Raw genomic sequence first — 18,664 nt, forward strand, 5'->3', positions numbered from 1 at the left:
TAAGACTATCCTCAGCTCCTGGCATACAACAACCTAAAGAAGGTGGTGAGTGAAAATCTGCTGAATGAGTAAATGAATAGGACTATGGGAATTGCCACAGGTGAGACTTAATAACTACTCAAAGGTGGTGAAAAAATTTGTCAAGCTTGATCTTACTTCATTTAGGGCAGGTGAAACCAGCAGAAAATACTATCTGGGTAGAAAACAGAGAAAGGGAGGGAGAGGGGGTGGTTTTGTGCAAAAGGGCCACAGAAGCAGGAATTATTGCAACTACCTTGAGATGCCTGACAAACTCTCAGCTGAGGTGCAGAGAATGCTGTGAAGGTCAGGGCCATTATTCTCTGCAGAGGTATAATGAAGACATATTGGACATATCACCTGATTTGCAAAGGCTTTTAGAGAATTATACTGGAGTGCCCGGATTTGAATCGTTTATTCAGGCTTAGACAGCAAGTGGTTGTGCTAAATGCGGCATAGCTAGAAGACGCAGCATGGACACGGGAACCCAATCCTTAGAATACAGCATCTTGTGTTACAGGCGGCACATGTTTCATTAACAAAAAATAAGTAAAATGTAAGTGTAATGAGTATTTTATATGAGAACTTACTGGAGTATTTCAATTTGCCTCTCAAGATTATTTCGATCTTCCGTGTACTCTCGGATTATTTCCAGGTCCCTGTAAAATTTTATTTTATGTTTGAATGAAAATTAGGTGTTCAGTCCTACCCTACCCAAACCTCTCAGACCCTTTCTTCACCTTTTCAAAGATGTGCGTCCTTCACTACAATTTCTATGCACCTGTGCTCTCACTTGGTTCCTCTGTGCTGTCTGCAGCCTCCTCTCTTCCTAGGACTCCACCAACACACCCACACCCTCTGCTTCCTTGTGCGAGGTGCTGCTCCACCTCAATGCCCACTCAGCATGCACTGGCCCTTCCACCCCAGCCCGGTGACCTGGCTCTGTTCCTCAGTGGGAATGAACCACTGACCTTCTGCTAAGTGCCCCCTCCCCAATTCACTCCCTCACTTGTAACCCTTCTTTGCTCATTCCAAGCCTTATACAATCCCAAACCCGCCATTCTCTCCTTTCTTCTGATACCTTCTCCTCTCCTTGCCTTACCTCTACTCCCGCTCTCTCACCCCTCCTTGTGCTGAACCACAGAGGAATCCACAAGACCAGGCTTTCTCCATTCACTGTAAACTCCTGCACACTGATTCCTGTTGCTTTATTATGAAGCCCTGGCCTCATCCTCAAAAAGTCCACTCTGAACACTATTCACTCATCTCCAGCCTATACTCCGCCTCAGCCCCATTTCTAAGCAGACAAAACCCCTCACTAGCTTCCAAAACTCTCAGGATATCAAATTTTGTCCACAATAACCTATCCATTCTCTCTCTTGGTAAGGCTAAGTTTCCCAATTGTCTACAGAAATTTAAGTTCCTTTTTGCCAGAAATGCTGGGCCTTTATGTTCTAGTATTAAAATAGCTTTTAAACATTTTGATTTTTTTTTTTTTGCCTTTACTTCTCCATTCGAAATATCTTTTTCTGTTCCTATGTTCTTGATAATGCATTGGTTATTGCCTCACCTGGAACATCTCTGGACTTTCTCTTCCCTTCTGCGAAATGGGGATAAGGAAAGTCCCTATCTTGTAGGATATTCTGTGGACTGAATGAGTTAATACTAGTAAGGTACTAAGGACAGTGCCTGGCAGATGGCACCTGCAATACTTGCTGATGTTGCCTCTGCTCCCCGTGACCAACACAAACCCATTCCCCCTCCCAAGTCCCCTCAAGTGTCTCCTCTTTAGTCAAGTTCTTCACTCTTCTGAACTAAAAGAACATGTTGTCTACCATCACATGGCAACAAATCCAACCTGTGACACTGCTGGTGGTACTGTTTCTGACACTGTTCAGCTCTTATCTTCCTCAACTAAATCTGAAGTTCTCAGAGAACAGAGACCACACCTTTTCTTTTTTATATACTCCACACTCAAAACTCCTCATTTAGCTCAAAGGCCTGTATATAGCAAGTATTTCATAAATATTTCACTGCTTTCCACTATAGGACCTTGACTCTGATTAAAGTTTGCCAAAAACAAACAAAAAACAGATATTTTCCTAAGTGTACATATATGTGTGTGTGTGTCTATACATCTATGCATATCAATGCATTCCACATGCATATATATGCATTTATATGCCAGTATGCATACACCTATACAAGGCCTGTCCAGAAGGTATCCAGCCATGTAATATGAAAAATAGAGACATTTATTGAAGAAGATACAAGATACAAGGCACACTGTATATAGGACAATGATGCCTCAGTCCCCTTCAAAGTAGGCACCTTGGGACCTCACACAGTTCTCCCAATCATCATTAGCTGCCCCATCATATTTTCCTGAATCTCATTGATGATCTGACATCTCTTCCTTTTCAAAGGTGATTTTAGATTTGGGAAAAGCCAGAAGTTGCAGGGCACCAAATCTGGGCTGTAGGGGGGCTGAGTCACCTGGGTGATTTGATGTTTCCCTGAAAAACTCTGCATGAGATGTGATGCATGAGAGGGTGCTTTGTCATGATAAAGCTGCCAATCACCAGTTGCCCATAGCTGCAGCCTTCTGAATCCAAATAGTTTCCACACATGAATGTTCAAGCTTAGTGCAAAATCTGATGCAGATTCGTTGCTCTACTTGCTCAGTCATTTTGAATGCAATGCCACACAGTACACATGCTCACTCCACAGCGTCTGCCACCCCCACTGACTAGTACAATGAGGTCATCACTGTTCCCACATGCTCACTCCAGTCCACTCTCCTTGGCTGCCAGGTTACATCAATGTCAGGCAAACCATTCTCATTATAGTAACAACAGTTGGACTTTTTCTGGACAGACCTCATATGTGTATTTTATAATCACATACATATGTGTTTTCATATATATATAAATACAGCCCTGTGTGTGTGTGGTGTGTGTGTGCGTGTGTGTAATAAATACCTGCCTCTGTGTATGTGTGTTAGGCCTTCTGTTATTAATACCATGCTGCAAAACTAAAGCAGAGCAAAATAAAATTACTTGCCTAAGACACCCACTTTTCATTTTTCTTATGTCAAAGGGCCTATATTCCTACCTTCAAAGCCCTTTACTTAGCACTGACTTTTGACATGTTAGATATACTCTTCTACTCCCAGTTAATTCAAACATTTATTAAGCCCTGCACTGTCCTAGCCAGTCAATAATTAAACAAATTCATCTGTTTGTATAAAAAAAAACTAAAACCCCCCAAATTACTAAAAAAAACTGACACTGAAAATAAAATCTTTAAAAAGCAAAGACTATATCCATAAAGTTAACAAATAAGCCTTTATTATTATATAGCTGAGGTTTGTTCCCGGAATGGTTATCTAAATAAGCATTCCACTCAAACTAAAAAAACTAAATGTGGAGTTTTCATACCTTTCAGAATTGAGACTCTGATCAGCATAATCACTTTTCAATGCATCTAATTCACTCTGAAGAAAGGCTATGTTTGTCTGTGCTTCTAAAAGATCTTTCTTAACTTTCTGATTTTCCTAGAGAAAAGAAACAGTGCAGGTCATCAGATTCAGTTCCTTCCACCTAGGAGAAATGAAGTCAAGTGCAGTGTAACTTTCCCACACGTCACTCTCACCCAGCCACAATTATTCATGTCTTGGTATTCAAAGAACTAATTATCAACTCAAGGTAATGTGAAATTATTATTATTATAAAGTATTACAGTGTCAATAATCTAAATCTTCAAAGTTCTTTATTTTTTTTAAATACTTGTCATTTGGTGCCAAACTCCAATACTCAAGAGTTTGTCATTATGTACTTTGACATGTTATTGGCAAATTAACTGAAGCCAAATATTTAAACATCTGTTTTACTTGAGAGCTATGACATTATTGATCAAAATTCTATGAAATTAACAGTACCTACTACCAGGTGGACTGACTATTTTTTACAACAGATTCTATTACCAAACATTTTTAAGTTTTACACTTATGAATAAACCAATGTAGTTAAAACTTTTCTATTTTTTTTTTTTTTGAAATTCAAAAGGAATTAGAATTTTCTAAGAATTTTTTAAAAGAATTTTTAAAACTTTAAGAATTTATCTAAGAAATTTTTCTAAAAATATATATATATATTCATCAGCAGCTTCCAGGTCAAAATGGTGAACTGAGCATATGAATTTGTCTTCCTTCCCTTTTGAGACCCCATTAACATGAAATACCAACAAAAATAAACCAATAAAAGTTAAAAGAATGGAAGGAGTGCCCATCTGCAGCCAAGTGACTTCACCATTTCTGAAAAATGGAAACTGGACAGAAATGCACTGACAAAAGAAAGAGCATAGAGGAAAAGGCGATCCAGAAGATGGTGTGGAACGTTCTGCTGTAGAACAAAGAGGAGGCAGTTGGCCAGGCAGAAGCCCAGAGAGTGGGAATGGAACTGAAAACAGAGACTGAACTTACATATTAAGGCACCCTGTCCCTCACGCCTATGCCTGCTCTTAACCACGAAAGAACAGCAGATAGCCAGAACTGATTTCAAAGGCAAGAAGGCCAGGCTTGTTCTTTTACAAAAAATGTATGACCCCTATAAGGAAAGCTAAAGCATCTCTCTGAATATCCATGTCCATGCATTCTGGTAATTGGGTTCCCCCACAAAGCTCCTGGGAAGAGCCCTTTGCAGGGTAGAGGCCTTGAGGCAAACAGATCTATTTACCTAGCTGCACAGGAATCCTACACCAACTACCTAAAATGATGAGAAATTCCAAGATGACACAATCAATCCAATAAGCACTGGAACTTCAAAATTAATATCTACTTTTAAGGAGAAAAAGCAAATTCTATGCATTAAGAAGACGAAATGGGAAGTTACAAGGTATCAATGATACCGTATCAATGATACCATGAAGAGGGCAGAGTTCTTTTCTGTTTTGTTTTTTCACAACGAGGAACCAAAACCTCAACCAGGAAATCCAAGAAAAACAAGCAACTCTGTAAGAAAGTCATGATCTAAATACAGAGCCAACTAAAATGTGGCAAAACATGGAACTGGTGGTGCCCTAAGGAAATTCATTTGACTGTGAGGTTGGGAACCTCTTCTGAGTGTCACAGGGCTCATGGCTAGAGAAAGGAATGCAATCCTAGCTCATGCTATCTCACTTCTTGGCTCTGCAGTGAGAACTTAAAAAATGCTCATTATTGGCTTTCCACTTTCAGACTTAACCTAAAAACAAAAGAAAACTTCTTAATGATAATAAAACAGATGTAAATGTTATCACTATTGGCAATAGAAAGACCAAGATATGGTCAGCAGAAGATAGAAAAGAAACAGAAGGAGGAAAGTTGGAGGAAGGACAAGGCATTTAATATCTCATCTTACCTACACCAGGGACACAGACCAGAGTTGATGCTGTAAGAATTCAAGGTTAACTATTGAAAGTTTAAGGCCATGCCATTATTGCTTGGAACAAAAAATAAATATAAGTGTTCACAACAGGTAGGGTACCATTGAGGGGAAAAGCCTGCAAAAATAGCATCTTTGGTTGAGAGATCTCAAAAACTTTCTCTAACTATAGTATTAATTTCTCTTTAAGCTTCTATTTCTGGAACACTGAAATAATAGCATGATTATGTTCAGAAAACAGCAATCTAACAGGAAACGTATTTCTGTAAGTGAAGAGGTGATTCTTACCATTGATAAATCGTAAATTTGTTTCTTTAATGCAGCCACATCTTCTTTTTGACTTACATGTTTTGATTGTTCTTCTAGCTGAAAGAACAAATAAAAGTTGTGCGTTTATAAGCTTTGAATCTATTGAGTTAAATTTAGGAATATCCTTGCATATAGATATGGGAATTTTAGAAGTCTTCAATTTTCAACATCATACAACTTTGTAAGTCATTAAACTACATATAATCCATAAGCATTTAAAATTTTGCTTTAAATAATTTAAACATTTGAAAAAGGAGTTTTATTGTTTAGTTTTTTATGAAACAATTGGAAAGTCCTTTATGGAGACCATTCAACTATTAAGCAACCCAATACTTGCTTTTTCAATTACATTGCAGATGAATCTGGATCTCTATATTTACCTAGAACTTTATCTGTACTTAACACTTTCTATCCTGCACTATAATTATTTGTAGATGTTCTACCTGTCCTTACAAGAGTCTAAGATTTTTAAAAACAAAGTTAGTGTCATTTCCACATATGTTTTCTTCACAGTGATTTCAAGAAGTTCTTATTAAATGACTGAAATGAATAAAATTTAAGCATGTTGTGAAGGTAGAGACATATGCACACAAAAGCATATAAATATGTACATGAGCTTTGCTTACTGATTAACTCAGTATTTCCAGGCTCAACTGGCTCAGGAGCATCGATAACATGGACAACAAAAATGTCTTCCCTACAGATAGATTACACCCTATGGGAAATGTGAGGATTTGTTAGTGTCCATTAATTGAACATTTATGTATTGATCAAAATGTATGACTTATTTCATTAATTCTAAGTCAAAGTCAAATACTCTGACACTGGACTTTCTTCATCTTTCCAGATGGCTTCAACTGAAGGTTTTCACACAACTATGTCAAGACTGCACATAGCTGACTAACTGAGGAGAGACTGACCTTAAGATGCATGCCAATTTCAGGGAAGAAACACTGTTGGCAAAATGAGTTTTCAGAACAAATGGCAGAAAATAATGGCAGTTATAACAATGCTGTAAACTTCTCTATAGTTCTTCACAGCCTTAACATGCTCTCACATAAATCATCTCTTACCTTCTTGCAGAACAATTCTATCAAGCAAGAAGGAAGTCTACTACAAGTGAAAAAGCATCAACTGTGTATTAAAGATGACTCCCTTACTTGTTAGTTGTGTGACTTCGGATAAGTTATTTAATCTCATTGGATAGCAGCACCACTGGAAGGAGCATTAATGGTCATCAAAGGAACCACCAGGAAAGCAAAGGGATGTCCCCAAATTAACAATGCCATTTTCAGGGACGATTATTTTTTAAGTATTCATTTTCATGTTAGCCAAGATGTTTCTGTTCATTATGGAGACAATCTACATGCGAGAAATGGATCCAATACAGTGCTGGAGTCAATCTGTCCTGCCAGCTGAGAGCCTGTGTTAAGCATCTCTTCCCAAACTGTGCATTCAGCAATGTCAACGTGGTAGCTTGAAATCAGTAATGGTGGGAGTATTTACATTTAACACAGACATTGGCAAATGCTACAAATCTGTCCCTCCCCTGCCAGAGCCAGAGCCAGTTGTTAAACATCTAGCAACGGGCCACTGAGTGAAATGTTCCTACTCATTAGGAGCCAAACAGAGCAAAGGCCAAAACCCATTCACACGTCTGGTCACACTTCAACAAGTTCTCTCCCAGCTCTTCCTAGATCTGAAGGTTTGAACACAGAAGGGAACTATTCACTGAATACCCGTGATGTACCTCTCAGTAACCTGGGGGCAGATATACACCGCTGGGTGCCCAAGGCACTTGGTTGAGGAAGACTAAGGAAAGAAGGGTGGGGTTTGATGGACAACTGTGTTTATTAGATCTATGCAAAAATAGATGCCTTTGGAAACAGAAAAGGAAATAGGGGCCCTCAAGAAAAATATCTTGCCACTGAGATCTGATTCCATCTGTTGCTTCAATGTGATTCCAATTGTTTTTAGTCACTAATAACTCAAGATACACTGATATCCTGAAGCTATTCCTAAAAGTCTAGCTGCCACATACCTACCTTTTTCAGTTTCTTTATTGTCACCTGTAGATCTCCTACTTCTGTTTCATACTGACGTCTGAGGTCACTGAGGGCTTCCTCAGCTTTGCGTTTTTCCTAAAGAAGAAAAAGGGTTTGCTGATTTAAATAGGTTCGTCAAGACACGATAGGTAAGAAATGTTTTGTGTCAAGCAAAGGTTGATCCCAAATCTCCTGCACAGAGAGGGCGGAAGTAACCACATGACTGTAGATATCTGGCCACTTCTGGCATTGAAACCGATTCTAACGATGGAACAACAAAGGCTCAGAAGTCAGATTATTATTCCAGCACCATCTATAACCTAGACAGGACAGAGCTAGGAAGCAAACTAAGGTCTATGAATGCCTCTCAGAGTTAACAGGACAAATGAATAGAAAAAAAAATGAAATGTTTTTCCAAAAATATGGAATCTAACACTAGCTACTGAGAGAAATATGTCTATATTCTGTTTCCAGTGAACATCAGCCATCCAAATATATTTTATAAAGAAAAGAAGATAATTATTTCTTCTATGGAAATAACTGAAAGCAGCATACAACTTTCAACTCTAAGAGTTCCTGAAATGATGAGTAAATGTATATTCTATATGTTCTTTGATTTATAATTTATATTCCATTATAAAACACCCAAGTTTGCGGAGAATTTTAATTTCACTGTAACTGAGCTATGACATTGGCAGTACGCATGGGCAGTAAGACAGTGGCGGGTCACACCTGAGCCACCCTGCTCTCAGGAAGGCTGGCTCTGCCTTCTCCCTCAGGCCTCAGCTCTCATGTCACCTCCTTGAAGAGGCCTGGGACCACCCAACCTAAAGAGCCTCCTGTCCTAGTCGCTATTTGTCACACACACTGTTTTTTAACTGCACTTGTCACCATCTGAAATTACCTGCTCGGTTTATTTGATTACTTATTTACTCTCCCTCTCTTTTGTTACCCTTCCTACCACCCAAAACCATCACCATCATCGGGAGCCAGCACTTGCTGCACCCAGAGGACACCCAGTGCCCAGCTCATAAAAGGTGTTCCGTGAGGACTCACGTCTTTCCGCGTCTTGTGTTCTGCAGCCTGAATCCTCTGATCCATCTCCTCTTCCAACTCACTCAGCTGCATGGCTGCCTTGTCCTGGGCTCTGGAAGTCAAGAGGATGCGCACCTTTTCATTATACTCTTGAACTTGTAACATAAAAACTTCAACCTAATCTATATCAAGCCTTTTATTTTACAAATGAAGAGAAAGACATTTAAAATGATCATTGCTGTGCCTTCCACATAATAAACTGAAATTAGCAATTTGACCATTTGGGTGTAAGAGGACATTAAAACTAGATATTAAGTAAATGGAATAGATTGGATAAAGTGGCATTAAACTAGAGAGTGGCAAAGAACTGATAAAAATACCACATTACTGGGAGGCTGTCAATAAATTCTGAAAATCCTTTTTGCTGTCATGATTAAGCTATAACCATGGGGAAAGAAACTCTAAGGCAAAGAAATGGTTAGATATAATTTTGAAATTTCCATATATCCAACACACAATGTTATATGCTACCGTTAGAAGGAAAAAAGAAGGGATCTCAGCAATCATTACTAATCAGTTCCTTAATACTATAAATGTAGATACAGTTGCCCTGTAGAAAATTTTTTATTAATGTAATCAATGAATCACATTTTGAAGGCAGAACATACTGATTTGTGAAAAAGTTAGAAATGGGAAAATTGTGTTGAGAAGCATTCCAGGAGAGTTTTATTTAGCAATTCCCTAGTATGGAGACATCTGTCACTTTACAACGGTTGAGGCTTCATATTAAGCCCTAAAAAATTTAGTTTTTGTTCTCTCTCAGCTATATGACCAATTATCTATATTTCCACACGCATATGTCTTGCCTACTCAACTAGATAAGAAGTAACTTAAAAGCAGCCAGCCTGAGATTTAGAGCCAGTTCCCTGGATCAATGACATGCCGTTAACAACAAGTAGGGAACAGGGCCTCACAGAAGACTCCCATCTTCCAGTCTGATGGCTTCTGCTACCCCATTCTACCTGCTTTCAATGTGCAACACATTAGTTTAATTTCTGCATAAAGTTCCAAACAAGCATTGAGGGGTGGGGGGAAGGGCCCAAAGTAAAATTTTGAGTGACTAACTACTATTTTCTGCTCCTGTTTACTCCCCCCTCACCTTACAGCCTGCCCAAGGTTACGTTAATCTTGTGTGGAAAGTCAGCTAGTTCTGGTTTGTTTATAAATACTTGCTATTTGAACCTTAGAAATTATATATTCTCCATAGCAACTTTGGTTTGGGGATTTGCTTGCTGTTAGTGAACTGTGAAACTGTAAAGAGCTATGGCGCTTATCGAATTCTCCCTTTGTTATAACCAGTTTTTCCAGCCATTCCTTTTGGACACCCAGTCCCAAACAGCTGAGCCCACCTGAGACTACTTCTGAATGTGTTCCTTCTGCTTTTCTCACTTCTGAGCAACTTCCACATTTTTTTGGTTGTTTAGTCTGTAACAACAGTGGTTGCCCCAGTAATTCCTAATTCCTAGTAAAACACCTAGGGTATTGGGAATGTCTTGCTTTACCCTAGTCCAGGGCCCCTACAGGACACTGGGAACCCACTCTTCAATGCAAGGCAGACTAAGGTCCTCCTCCAACCAAAAAATAGAGGTGAGGGTGAAGGGTCCTTATCTAGGAATGTGAGGAAATGTTCACAGTGCTCATATAAATGCTTCACTGAGGACTCTTGAGAGTTGAGAGAGGAGCCTCTACAAGGCTCAGAGCCTGACTTCGGATCCCACCCAGAGTGCACAGAGGGGACAGGAGAGAAGCACCAACATAGCTTAACATAAAGTGACCAACTCCACAGCCAGACAGCAGCCTAGCTGGTAATGGGTGTACATGGTACTATCCTTAGAGGCCATGCGTGATTGTGTGTGTGGGTGTGCATGTGAATGTGTGTGTGTCACGCAAATCTTTGTGTGGATCTGTGTATGTGTGCCTGTGTGTACGCATGAGTTTGCCTCTTTTAACATACAGCCACTAGACACTCTAAAAACTCACTCACTATGTGTGTCTGCTAGTCATCGCACAAAGGAGGCCAATCTGGGGCTCCGAGCAGCACTTCACAATGCTGTACAGAATTTAAGAGCTCTGCAGACCATCCTACTGAAAGTCCCTAGCAGGCAAACTCGAGGGAGAGGATCAGCATCAGGAAGTGGACGTGATCATAAGAAACAGTTCAACTCTTGCATGATTCCAGGACCATAAAAATAGTCCTACTTAACATCAACGTTTTAAAACATTTTCTCTTGTACACTTTAATTCACTTCAGTTACTTCAAAGGGTCTACCATACAGTTTCACCACCATGCTGAAGGAAAGAACAGTCAGAGGAGCAGCCCTAGCCTGCCCCACGGCAATGGGGGCGTTCTATCAAAGAGGCACTTGCAAGTTCTGGGCAGAGACCAGCGAGGCAGGCAGCACGCCCGGAGCTGCTGGAGGAACACAGGGCAGCGAGAAGCCTCTGTGGGGCAAACTGCGGCACACAAAATGCCCCCTTTCCCAACACATGCCAAGGGAGTGTGGTCTTCCCAGGAGGCAGAGGCTGATATTGGGACTGTGACACACATAGTTCTCCTTTTGCACTGGGTGGCCGTTAAAACCAGCACGCTATCCTGCGTAAGCTTGCTACACGCCTTACACAAACTGGCTGCAGGACGGAAAGGGCTCAGCAGTTTTGAGGCTTTAGGCTCAGGCTGGGTGAGGAGGGCTAGAGAGAGGAAAAGAAGCATTGCTGAGCACCCGCCATGTGGCAGGTCCCGCGCGAGGGGCATCGCCCATGATGGCATCTATGTCTGCACCCCCTGAGGAGGTGAATATTTACAGCCTCATCTGGCAGATGCAGAAGCTGAGACTCAGGGAGATTAAGTAACCCGTCCAGAGTCACATGCCCATTGGTGACAGGGTCAGGCTTCAAATGGAGCCCTGCCTGCTTCTCTGGATGAAAAGTTTCCCATATGTTTCGAGTGGCTACAAAGAAGATAACAAATCTCTCTGAAGTGCTCAGTAAGGAATCGTGGCCTGGAAGAGTTTCCATGACAGGATCATGGTGACCTGTTGATGGACTGCTGACTGACACTATGAAGTTAGTGCCTGACTCAACGTCCCTCATGCTGGCTCAGTTCAGAAAGCTCCGGATTCCTGGGGATCAGGAAGTTCTCCCATGTCGTATTGCGATAATGCAGCTCAGTCCATGTGACCCCTGAGTCAAAGAGCAAGTTCAAGGACCCCCTGTGCCACTTTGAAAGGAAGGACTTCAATACCTCTTCACTGCAATGGCCAGGCTTTCCATTTCTGTGCTTTGAAGTTTGATCTCACGGATGAAGTTCTTTATAACATGTTCATATGGCTGAATCAGTCTTGGCTCCACAAGATTGATGTTCTGATACAAGGTACTAACTTGCTCTTTCCTTCAAAGAAAAAAAAAAAAAAGGAAATTAAACCACGTGAATATAAAAGGCAAATTTTCAGAATACTTTTATGAAAAAGACACATAAGAACAAAGGAAGGGGGAAAAAAAAAACAGCAATAACAGAATGACCTAGCATGGGGAAGATAGTCAAGAGATGTTGCTATATTATTCTCCATATTTTTTACAATGGAAAAGCAACCTTATTGTTTTTCCAGCATTACTGAAGTATGACTAACAAAAAGTGTAACAATTTAGGTTGTACAAAGCGATGATTTAGTATTAAAAGACAGAAGTCTGTGAGGCAGTGGAAATGCACATGAAGACATAGACAGGAAAATATTTTTTCAGTCATTGCTGGGTTTTCTTTAATAGAAAGGTAAATAGATTCATAGGGAAAAAATTAGGAAATACTAAAACAATTACTTGATTCCATGTCCCACCATAATAAGGATGCATTTCAGACATATGATCATAAAAGGATATATTATTTTATGGCCAGTTAAAATTACTTCATATAAATTCATATTTATATATGTATTTATATGTGAGAATCCTCATACTCTTTGTTTAACTTTTATTGAAAGACAAATATTTCACAGTCATTTCAAAAGAAAAATTGATAAGGCTGGGCAGATGGCTAGCGGTGCCCTTGACTCAAATTTAGGAGCTGAAGTGCTGAGCGGCTCTAGTTTGAACTATACATAATGTGCCTGCAGAACTCAGCCACCACCAAGGCACCGTGAGAATCCCCCACCACATCCAAAGCTTCTCCAAGCGATGGGCACTGTCCTCCTGGGACAGTGTGCTCCATCAGCACTCATGCAGCCTGACCTTCCTTCTCTGACCCTGGGAGAGAACCATGCTTGCTGACGGTTAACACAAGTTGTGACAGTAGCAGTTTTTTTAAAAGAAGGAACATTTATGTCAATTGAAAAAGATGCCAGGAATTTAGATAGCAGGCACTTATTTGGGCTGAGATGATAACTTACTATAATATCAACACTGCAGAATTCAACTTCTTTAACATACCACATCCTTTAAAAATCATCTCCAGTGCTTGGGTAATTCTCTCATTCAGTGATCTACTGCTGTAATTTTATAGCTACTCCCCTGACAATGTGAAAAGTCTCTCGCCCTTGACAGAGACAGATTACTCTTCTCCAGGTGCTCACCCAGGTCTGGTAAACCTGGGCAGGCCATGACAGGAACCAAGACATCTGAGAGCATTTCAAGCCATCTGTGGTGCCTAACACCACCAGAGTGACAGCCAAAGAAGACCACACAGAAATCCCTAGCACAAAAGCCACACCCGTCCACTTGATCACAACATCTGGGCTGCTGCACTGTTACTCTGTTGAACGCAGCCTGTTCCAATGCTATGTGGGCATAAGAAAGAATACAATAATCCCAGACCTCGATAATTGAAAGGCTGTGCACACAACCTTCTCCCAGTTGGGACAGATAACACAACTATATATAATAAAATTTATGGTTATAATAAAAATATTTCTATTTAGTGAGTGCTCACCATATACCAGGTATTATGCTAAGCAATTTGTTTGCATCATATCTTTGAATACTCACAACAACCATGTAAAATACTTTTATAAAACTACTTTTCAGATCAGGCAGAGGTAAGTGCCTGTTACGGGCTGAGTTGTGTCTTCCCACAATTCTTATGTTGAAGTCCTAATGCCAGTACCTCAGAATGTGACTGGATTTGGAGAGGTCATTAGGAAAAGCCCTAATCCAATATGACTATAAGTGTCCTTATAAGAGGAGGAAATCTGGACACAAACATGCACAAAGGAAAAGACCATGTGAAGACAAAGGACGATGGCCAGCTACAAGAAGAGAGGCCTCAGAAGAAACCAACCCAGCCAACACTTTGATCTCAGACTTCAATTGTGAGAAAATAGATTTCTGTGGTTTAAGCCAAGCAGTCTGGTATTTGTTACCAGAAATACCTAGGCAACCACAGCAAACAATGACAGTGCCCAAGGTCACATAGTGACTGGGTGGCAGAATTGGGATCCAAACTCAGTCTGATGCTGGAAACCACATGATCAATCATTACATTATATTGCTTCCCAATTGTGTTAAACAACTGAACCTTGGCAGAAAAAACAGGATTGGAAATCAGTCTACAGAACTATGAAACATGGCAAGATGTGACATATGTAATTAACCCAGAAGCTTAGTTGAGCGTGTCCCCAAGGTGTGTCGTTATAGCTATAAACTCTCCTAGGTTTGCTCTTATAAATAAACTGTTCAATCTGTGCAGAGACCAATTATGATTCAAAAAAACTGCTTAAGTGAAATATTATTAATAGACCTGCAGGACTTAAGTCACTTTGATGATATAAAACACAGAAAGCTGCCATCACCCCTCCCATCAGAGCTGAGTAAAAATAGTAGTTGCAAAAATGAGCCGTATTTATTAAAGAGCAGTTTTTAAAAATATCTACTCTTAGACTGTCTCATGTAATTTCAATCACAATAGGATCATTAACATTAACTTCTTAGCCTTTTGTAATTTACTGACCACAGTGTGGGGAGCGGGGGCGGGGGAGAGAAAGCCTAACAACTTTCTCATTAACAGGAACCTGCCTGTCAGGGACAGCCATTAAGAAACTGTCACTGAAAACCCTTGTTTATTGGCCAACTGCACAGAAATGTTCAGAAGTAGCTTTCTCAGTAGATTTCCTGACTTCTTGTAAATTTTAAAATAAGAAAGAAATATAATAATTGCAAATCCCCTAGGGCCCTTTGCTGGTCCTGGCATTATAAAGAATTTCAGAAATAGTTTACAGTGAAGTATACAAATAGATTAATAATAGAAAATACCTGCCACTAGCATAAAATACGTTACATGGTTAAGTGTGGTGCCACAGAAGACCTGCTTCTTACTACAGGGCGCCTGGGGAGAACTGACTCCCCAGAACCACTGCAGGTAGCTTGGAGCCACGTGACTAGTTCCGGCCAATGGAATGGGAGCGGAAGTGGTGTGCTGTCACTTCCGTGCTTGGCCCTTACAGTCCTTTGTGAGATCCTCGGCTCATATTCAAGTTCATTCGTTCATTCATTTGCTTTCTGTCTCTCTCTCCTGACACCCCTTTTCCTTCTCTGCCTCCCTCTTCCTCGCTCCCTCATCCTCGTAGACAAGTGAAGAACCCCACTACGGCAAAGCCGAGAGATGGCATGTGCTTGGATCCCTGAATCCCCACACTGAGCGGAACTGCTCGGGAGGGCTGCCCGACCACGTGCTCTGCCTGACACATAAGAAAAACACAAGTCTGCACTTCACAGACCACTCAAACTTGGAAGTTCGTTATGGCCACCTTAAGCTAAAAAGTTGGCATTATTGCCTCCTAACTTGTTTCTTTATCACGCACTCCCAGATTAAATTATTTCCTTGATAGCTTCATATGAACCAAGTGATAAAACATCTCTGACCAGGCTAAGTCTTTCCCACCACCTCCCACTCTCTTTCAAGGGGACAAAAGACTGTTCTGAAGAATTCATACACTGACACAGACATTTATTAAGCACCCGGCATATGCAGTCCTGGCAGTGATTTCAGCATCTACAGGTACTACTTACTTAATCCCCGTGACAACCCTATGAATAAATTATCCCTAGGATCCTATTTACCACACAGGAGACTGAGGCAGAGGGAGGTAAGTATCATCAGGTCACAGAACCAAGAATTCCAACTCAGCCCATCGGCTCCAGAGGCCAGCTCTCCAGGGACGAATTAACTCTTCAGGCCAAAAGTGCATGCTGAACTTGTCTTCAGGGATCCCAAGTAGATGGCTCCATTTGAGAAAACGTCTGTTGCACCAAGATTTCTAAAAATTACTTTGGAAGAGGAGATATATATATATATATATATATATATATATATATATATATATATATATATATAATTGTTACAAAATCTGTCCATATTGCAGAGATTCCTTTAAAGAATAAAGGCACAACTAAGACTAAAAGGGGTAATCTTATAAAATTTGGTTTACCTAAAGCTATTTGGGAAAAACACATTGCAGGCAATGAGGCACACCCCCAACCAAGCCCCCTCATATGCCTGTGTGCTTCATTTCACCTGTAATCTGTGAAACTAGAGCACCAGCTGGATTGTGCCAACAGGCTGCAACATAAGGAATTCTGCAATTTTCATACCTGACGGCAAAAATCAAACCAAACCAAAACAAACAAACAAAAATACTTGATCATAGCAAGAAATAATCCACGGTCTGTCACTGTAAGATTTAAATGCTGTGCCCTGTACAGACAGCTAAATGCTTGCTAGATTCTTCAGCTCAATAGACTTAGTGTCATTACTTGGTGCCAAGACGATCTTCTGTTCCACTCCTGAGAGCACAGTCACCAGCCTCCCTGGTGTTCCAGCTCCTGACGTCAAAGGTTAAACAAGCAGAGACTGCAGAATGCTGCACGCACAGCTCTGCTTTCTTCTGGGCCTGTCACGTGGCACATGTGAGTTCTTAGAAGGGTACCCAGCAGTGACAAGGCTCAAAGCACTATTAATTTAAGTTCAGGGCCTCATCTAAAGCAATTACACTTGGATTCACAAATACCATGTAGACCTCTTTACAGGTGTACTTGACATATACTAGGTAAAGAACAAGGGTAAAATCTTATGTGTTAGTCAGCCAAGACAAAAAAGTCTCCACTTGTATGCAGAGAGAGCCACTACCACTAAAAATAACCTAATTTATATCTAAATAAAAGGATCAAAGGAAAGGCATTGAGAGAAAAATGTACCCTGAGTTACCAACCAATCTCAGCCTGTTCATCTTCTTGCTTGATAAACTACATGATCTGTGTGAAAGACTGCAGTAAAGGCTAATTACTGATAAAAAGAAAATCATAACTTAAAACTTTTAAATGAGCCGTGGGAAATAAACATTTGAAATTGCAAATAGTCCTACTGAAATTGAAAGGGATATTATGTGAACTTATTAAAAAAACAAGTACACTTAAGCTGTGATGATGATGATGATGATGTGTGTGTGTGTGTGTGTGTGTTGTGTGTGTGTGTGTTTATGTATTTGTAATGTAGTAAGGCTGGTACTTAGAATGTCTGGGCACTGACGATCTCAGAACACATCTGGGAAATAGTCAGATGTAGACAACATCACTCCATGCTAAGGAACACAGTGACTCAGTAATAGTGCTAGGAAAAACGGTCCTTTAGATCCAAAGTCTTGATGTTTTAAGCATTAAAATAAGGGACTAAGTATTCAAACTATAAGTTATATAGATCTAAAGCCCCAAACAGTTTTCTGTGAATAGAAGTGCCAACACCTACATCATGCCACACTAGGAACTGCCACAAGAAAACTGACACATGACCCTAACATCTAAGCATGGGAAATTAAACATCCATGCTATCCAAAGACCACCACATTAGATCCTGGATATAAAACGCTAAGGAAAGGCTGAGTCCCTTCCCTCCTAAGGCTCTCCATGAAAACTATGCACAAGATGCTCTGAGAGCATAGAGCAGGTGAACATGGATGAATAGACATCAATTAAACAGAAAGCAAGAACGGCATGGGGAGGCAGCCTGTCCCAACCACCAAGTACCACAGACTGAGGGGTTTGGGGGCAGGAAAGCAGCCAGTGATTCCTATAACTTGAAGAAGCTAGTGAGGCTGGAGAGCTCAGAGTGGGGAGGGAGCAGGAGGTGTGGATGTGAAAGGAGAAGTTAGAAGGAGCCAGATGACTGCACACTGCCTGAAAGCACAGTAATGACACAGGAGGGGGTGGTTATTTTGAGAGGGCACAAGGCCACTAGGAGGTTTAAAATAAGAGATGACATGACCAAGTGTGCACAGTAACTATTCCCATCTTCAAAAATGTGTGGCTATAGCAAATAATGTTGAAGAAAGTTTTCAGAGGCAAAGTTAAATCTAAGTCCACTATCATTTAATCCAGACTTCAACAGTTTTCACTAGCTTCTGCTTTCTTTTATTATAGAATATGTAAAATTATAGACAATTAAAATCTGATGGTATAGACAGATCAATGGAACAGAATAGAGCCAAAAACAGACTCAAATAAATACAGTCAACTCATCTTTGACAAAAGAGCAAAGGCAAAACAATGGAGCAAAGACAGTCTCTTCAATAAATGGTGCTGAAACAACTGGACATCTACTTGCAAAAGCATGAATATAGACACAGACCTTACACCCTTCACAAAAATGAACTCAAAATGGATCACAGACCTAAACTGAAATACTATAAAACTCCTAGAAGAAAATATAGGAGAAAACCAAAATGACCTTGCTTATGGAAATGGTTTTTTAGATTTAACACTAAGGTATGATCCATGAAAGACATAATTGATGAGTTG

General features: G+C 40.3%; 1 protein-coding gene across 2 annotated transcripts in view; it reads right to left on the minus strand.

The window, feature by feature from the left end:
* Window positions 1–18,664, minus strand: part of RASEF (RAS and EF-hand domain containing) — a 60,572-nt gene that overhangs the window by 22,980 nt on the left and 18,928 nt on the right. For both annotated transcript variants that reach the window (XM_090274208.1, XM_090274207.1), the window contains exons 2-7: window positions 12,132–12,278; window positions 8,852–8,942; window positions 7,796–7,891; window positions 5,730–5,807; window positions 3,459–3,574; window positions 609–677 (exon numbers count right to left, since the gene is read on the minus strand). In XM_090274208.1, coding sequence (XP_090130334.1) covers window positions 609–677; window positions 3,459–3,574; window positions 5,730–5,807; window positions 7,796–7,891; window positions 8,852–8,942; window positions 12,132–12,278 — 597 coding nt within the window. The remainder of the gene's footprint in view (window positions 1–608; window positions 678–3,458; window positions 3,575–5,729; window positions 5,808–7,795; window positions 7,892–8,851; window positions 8,943–12,131; window positions 12,279–18,664) is intronic.

Source organism: Furipterus horrens, unplaced genomic scaffold, assembly GCF_987537825.1.
Source record: "Furipterus horrens unplaced genomic scaffold, mFurHor1.1.pri manual_scaffold_4, whole genome shotgun sequence".
NCBI lineage: Eukaryota > Metazoa > Chordata > Mammalia > Chiroptera > Furipteridae > Furipterus > Furipterus horrens.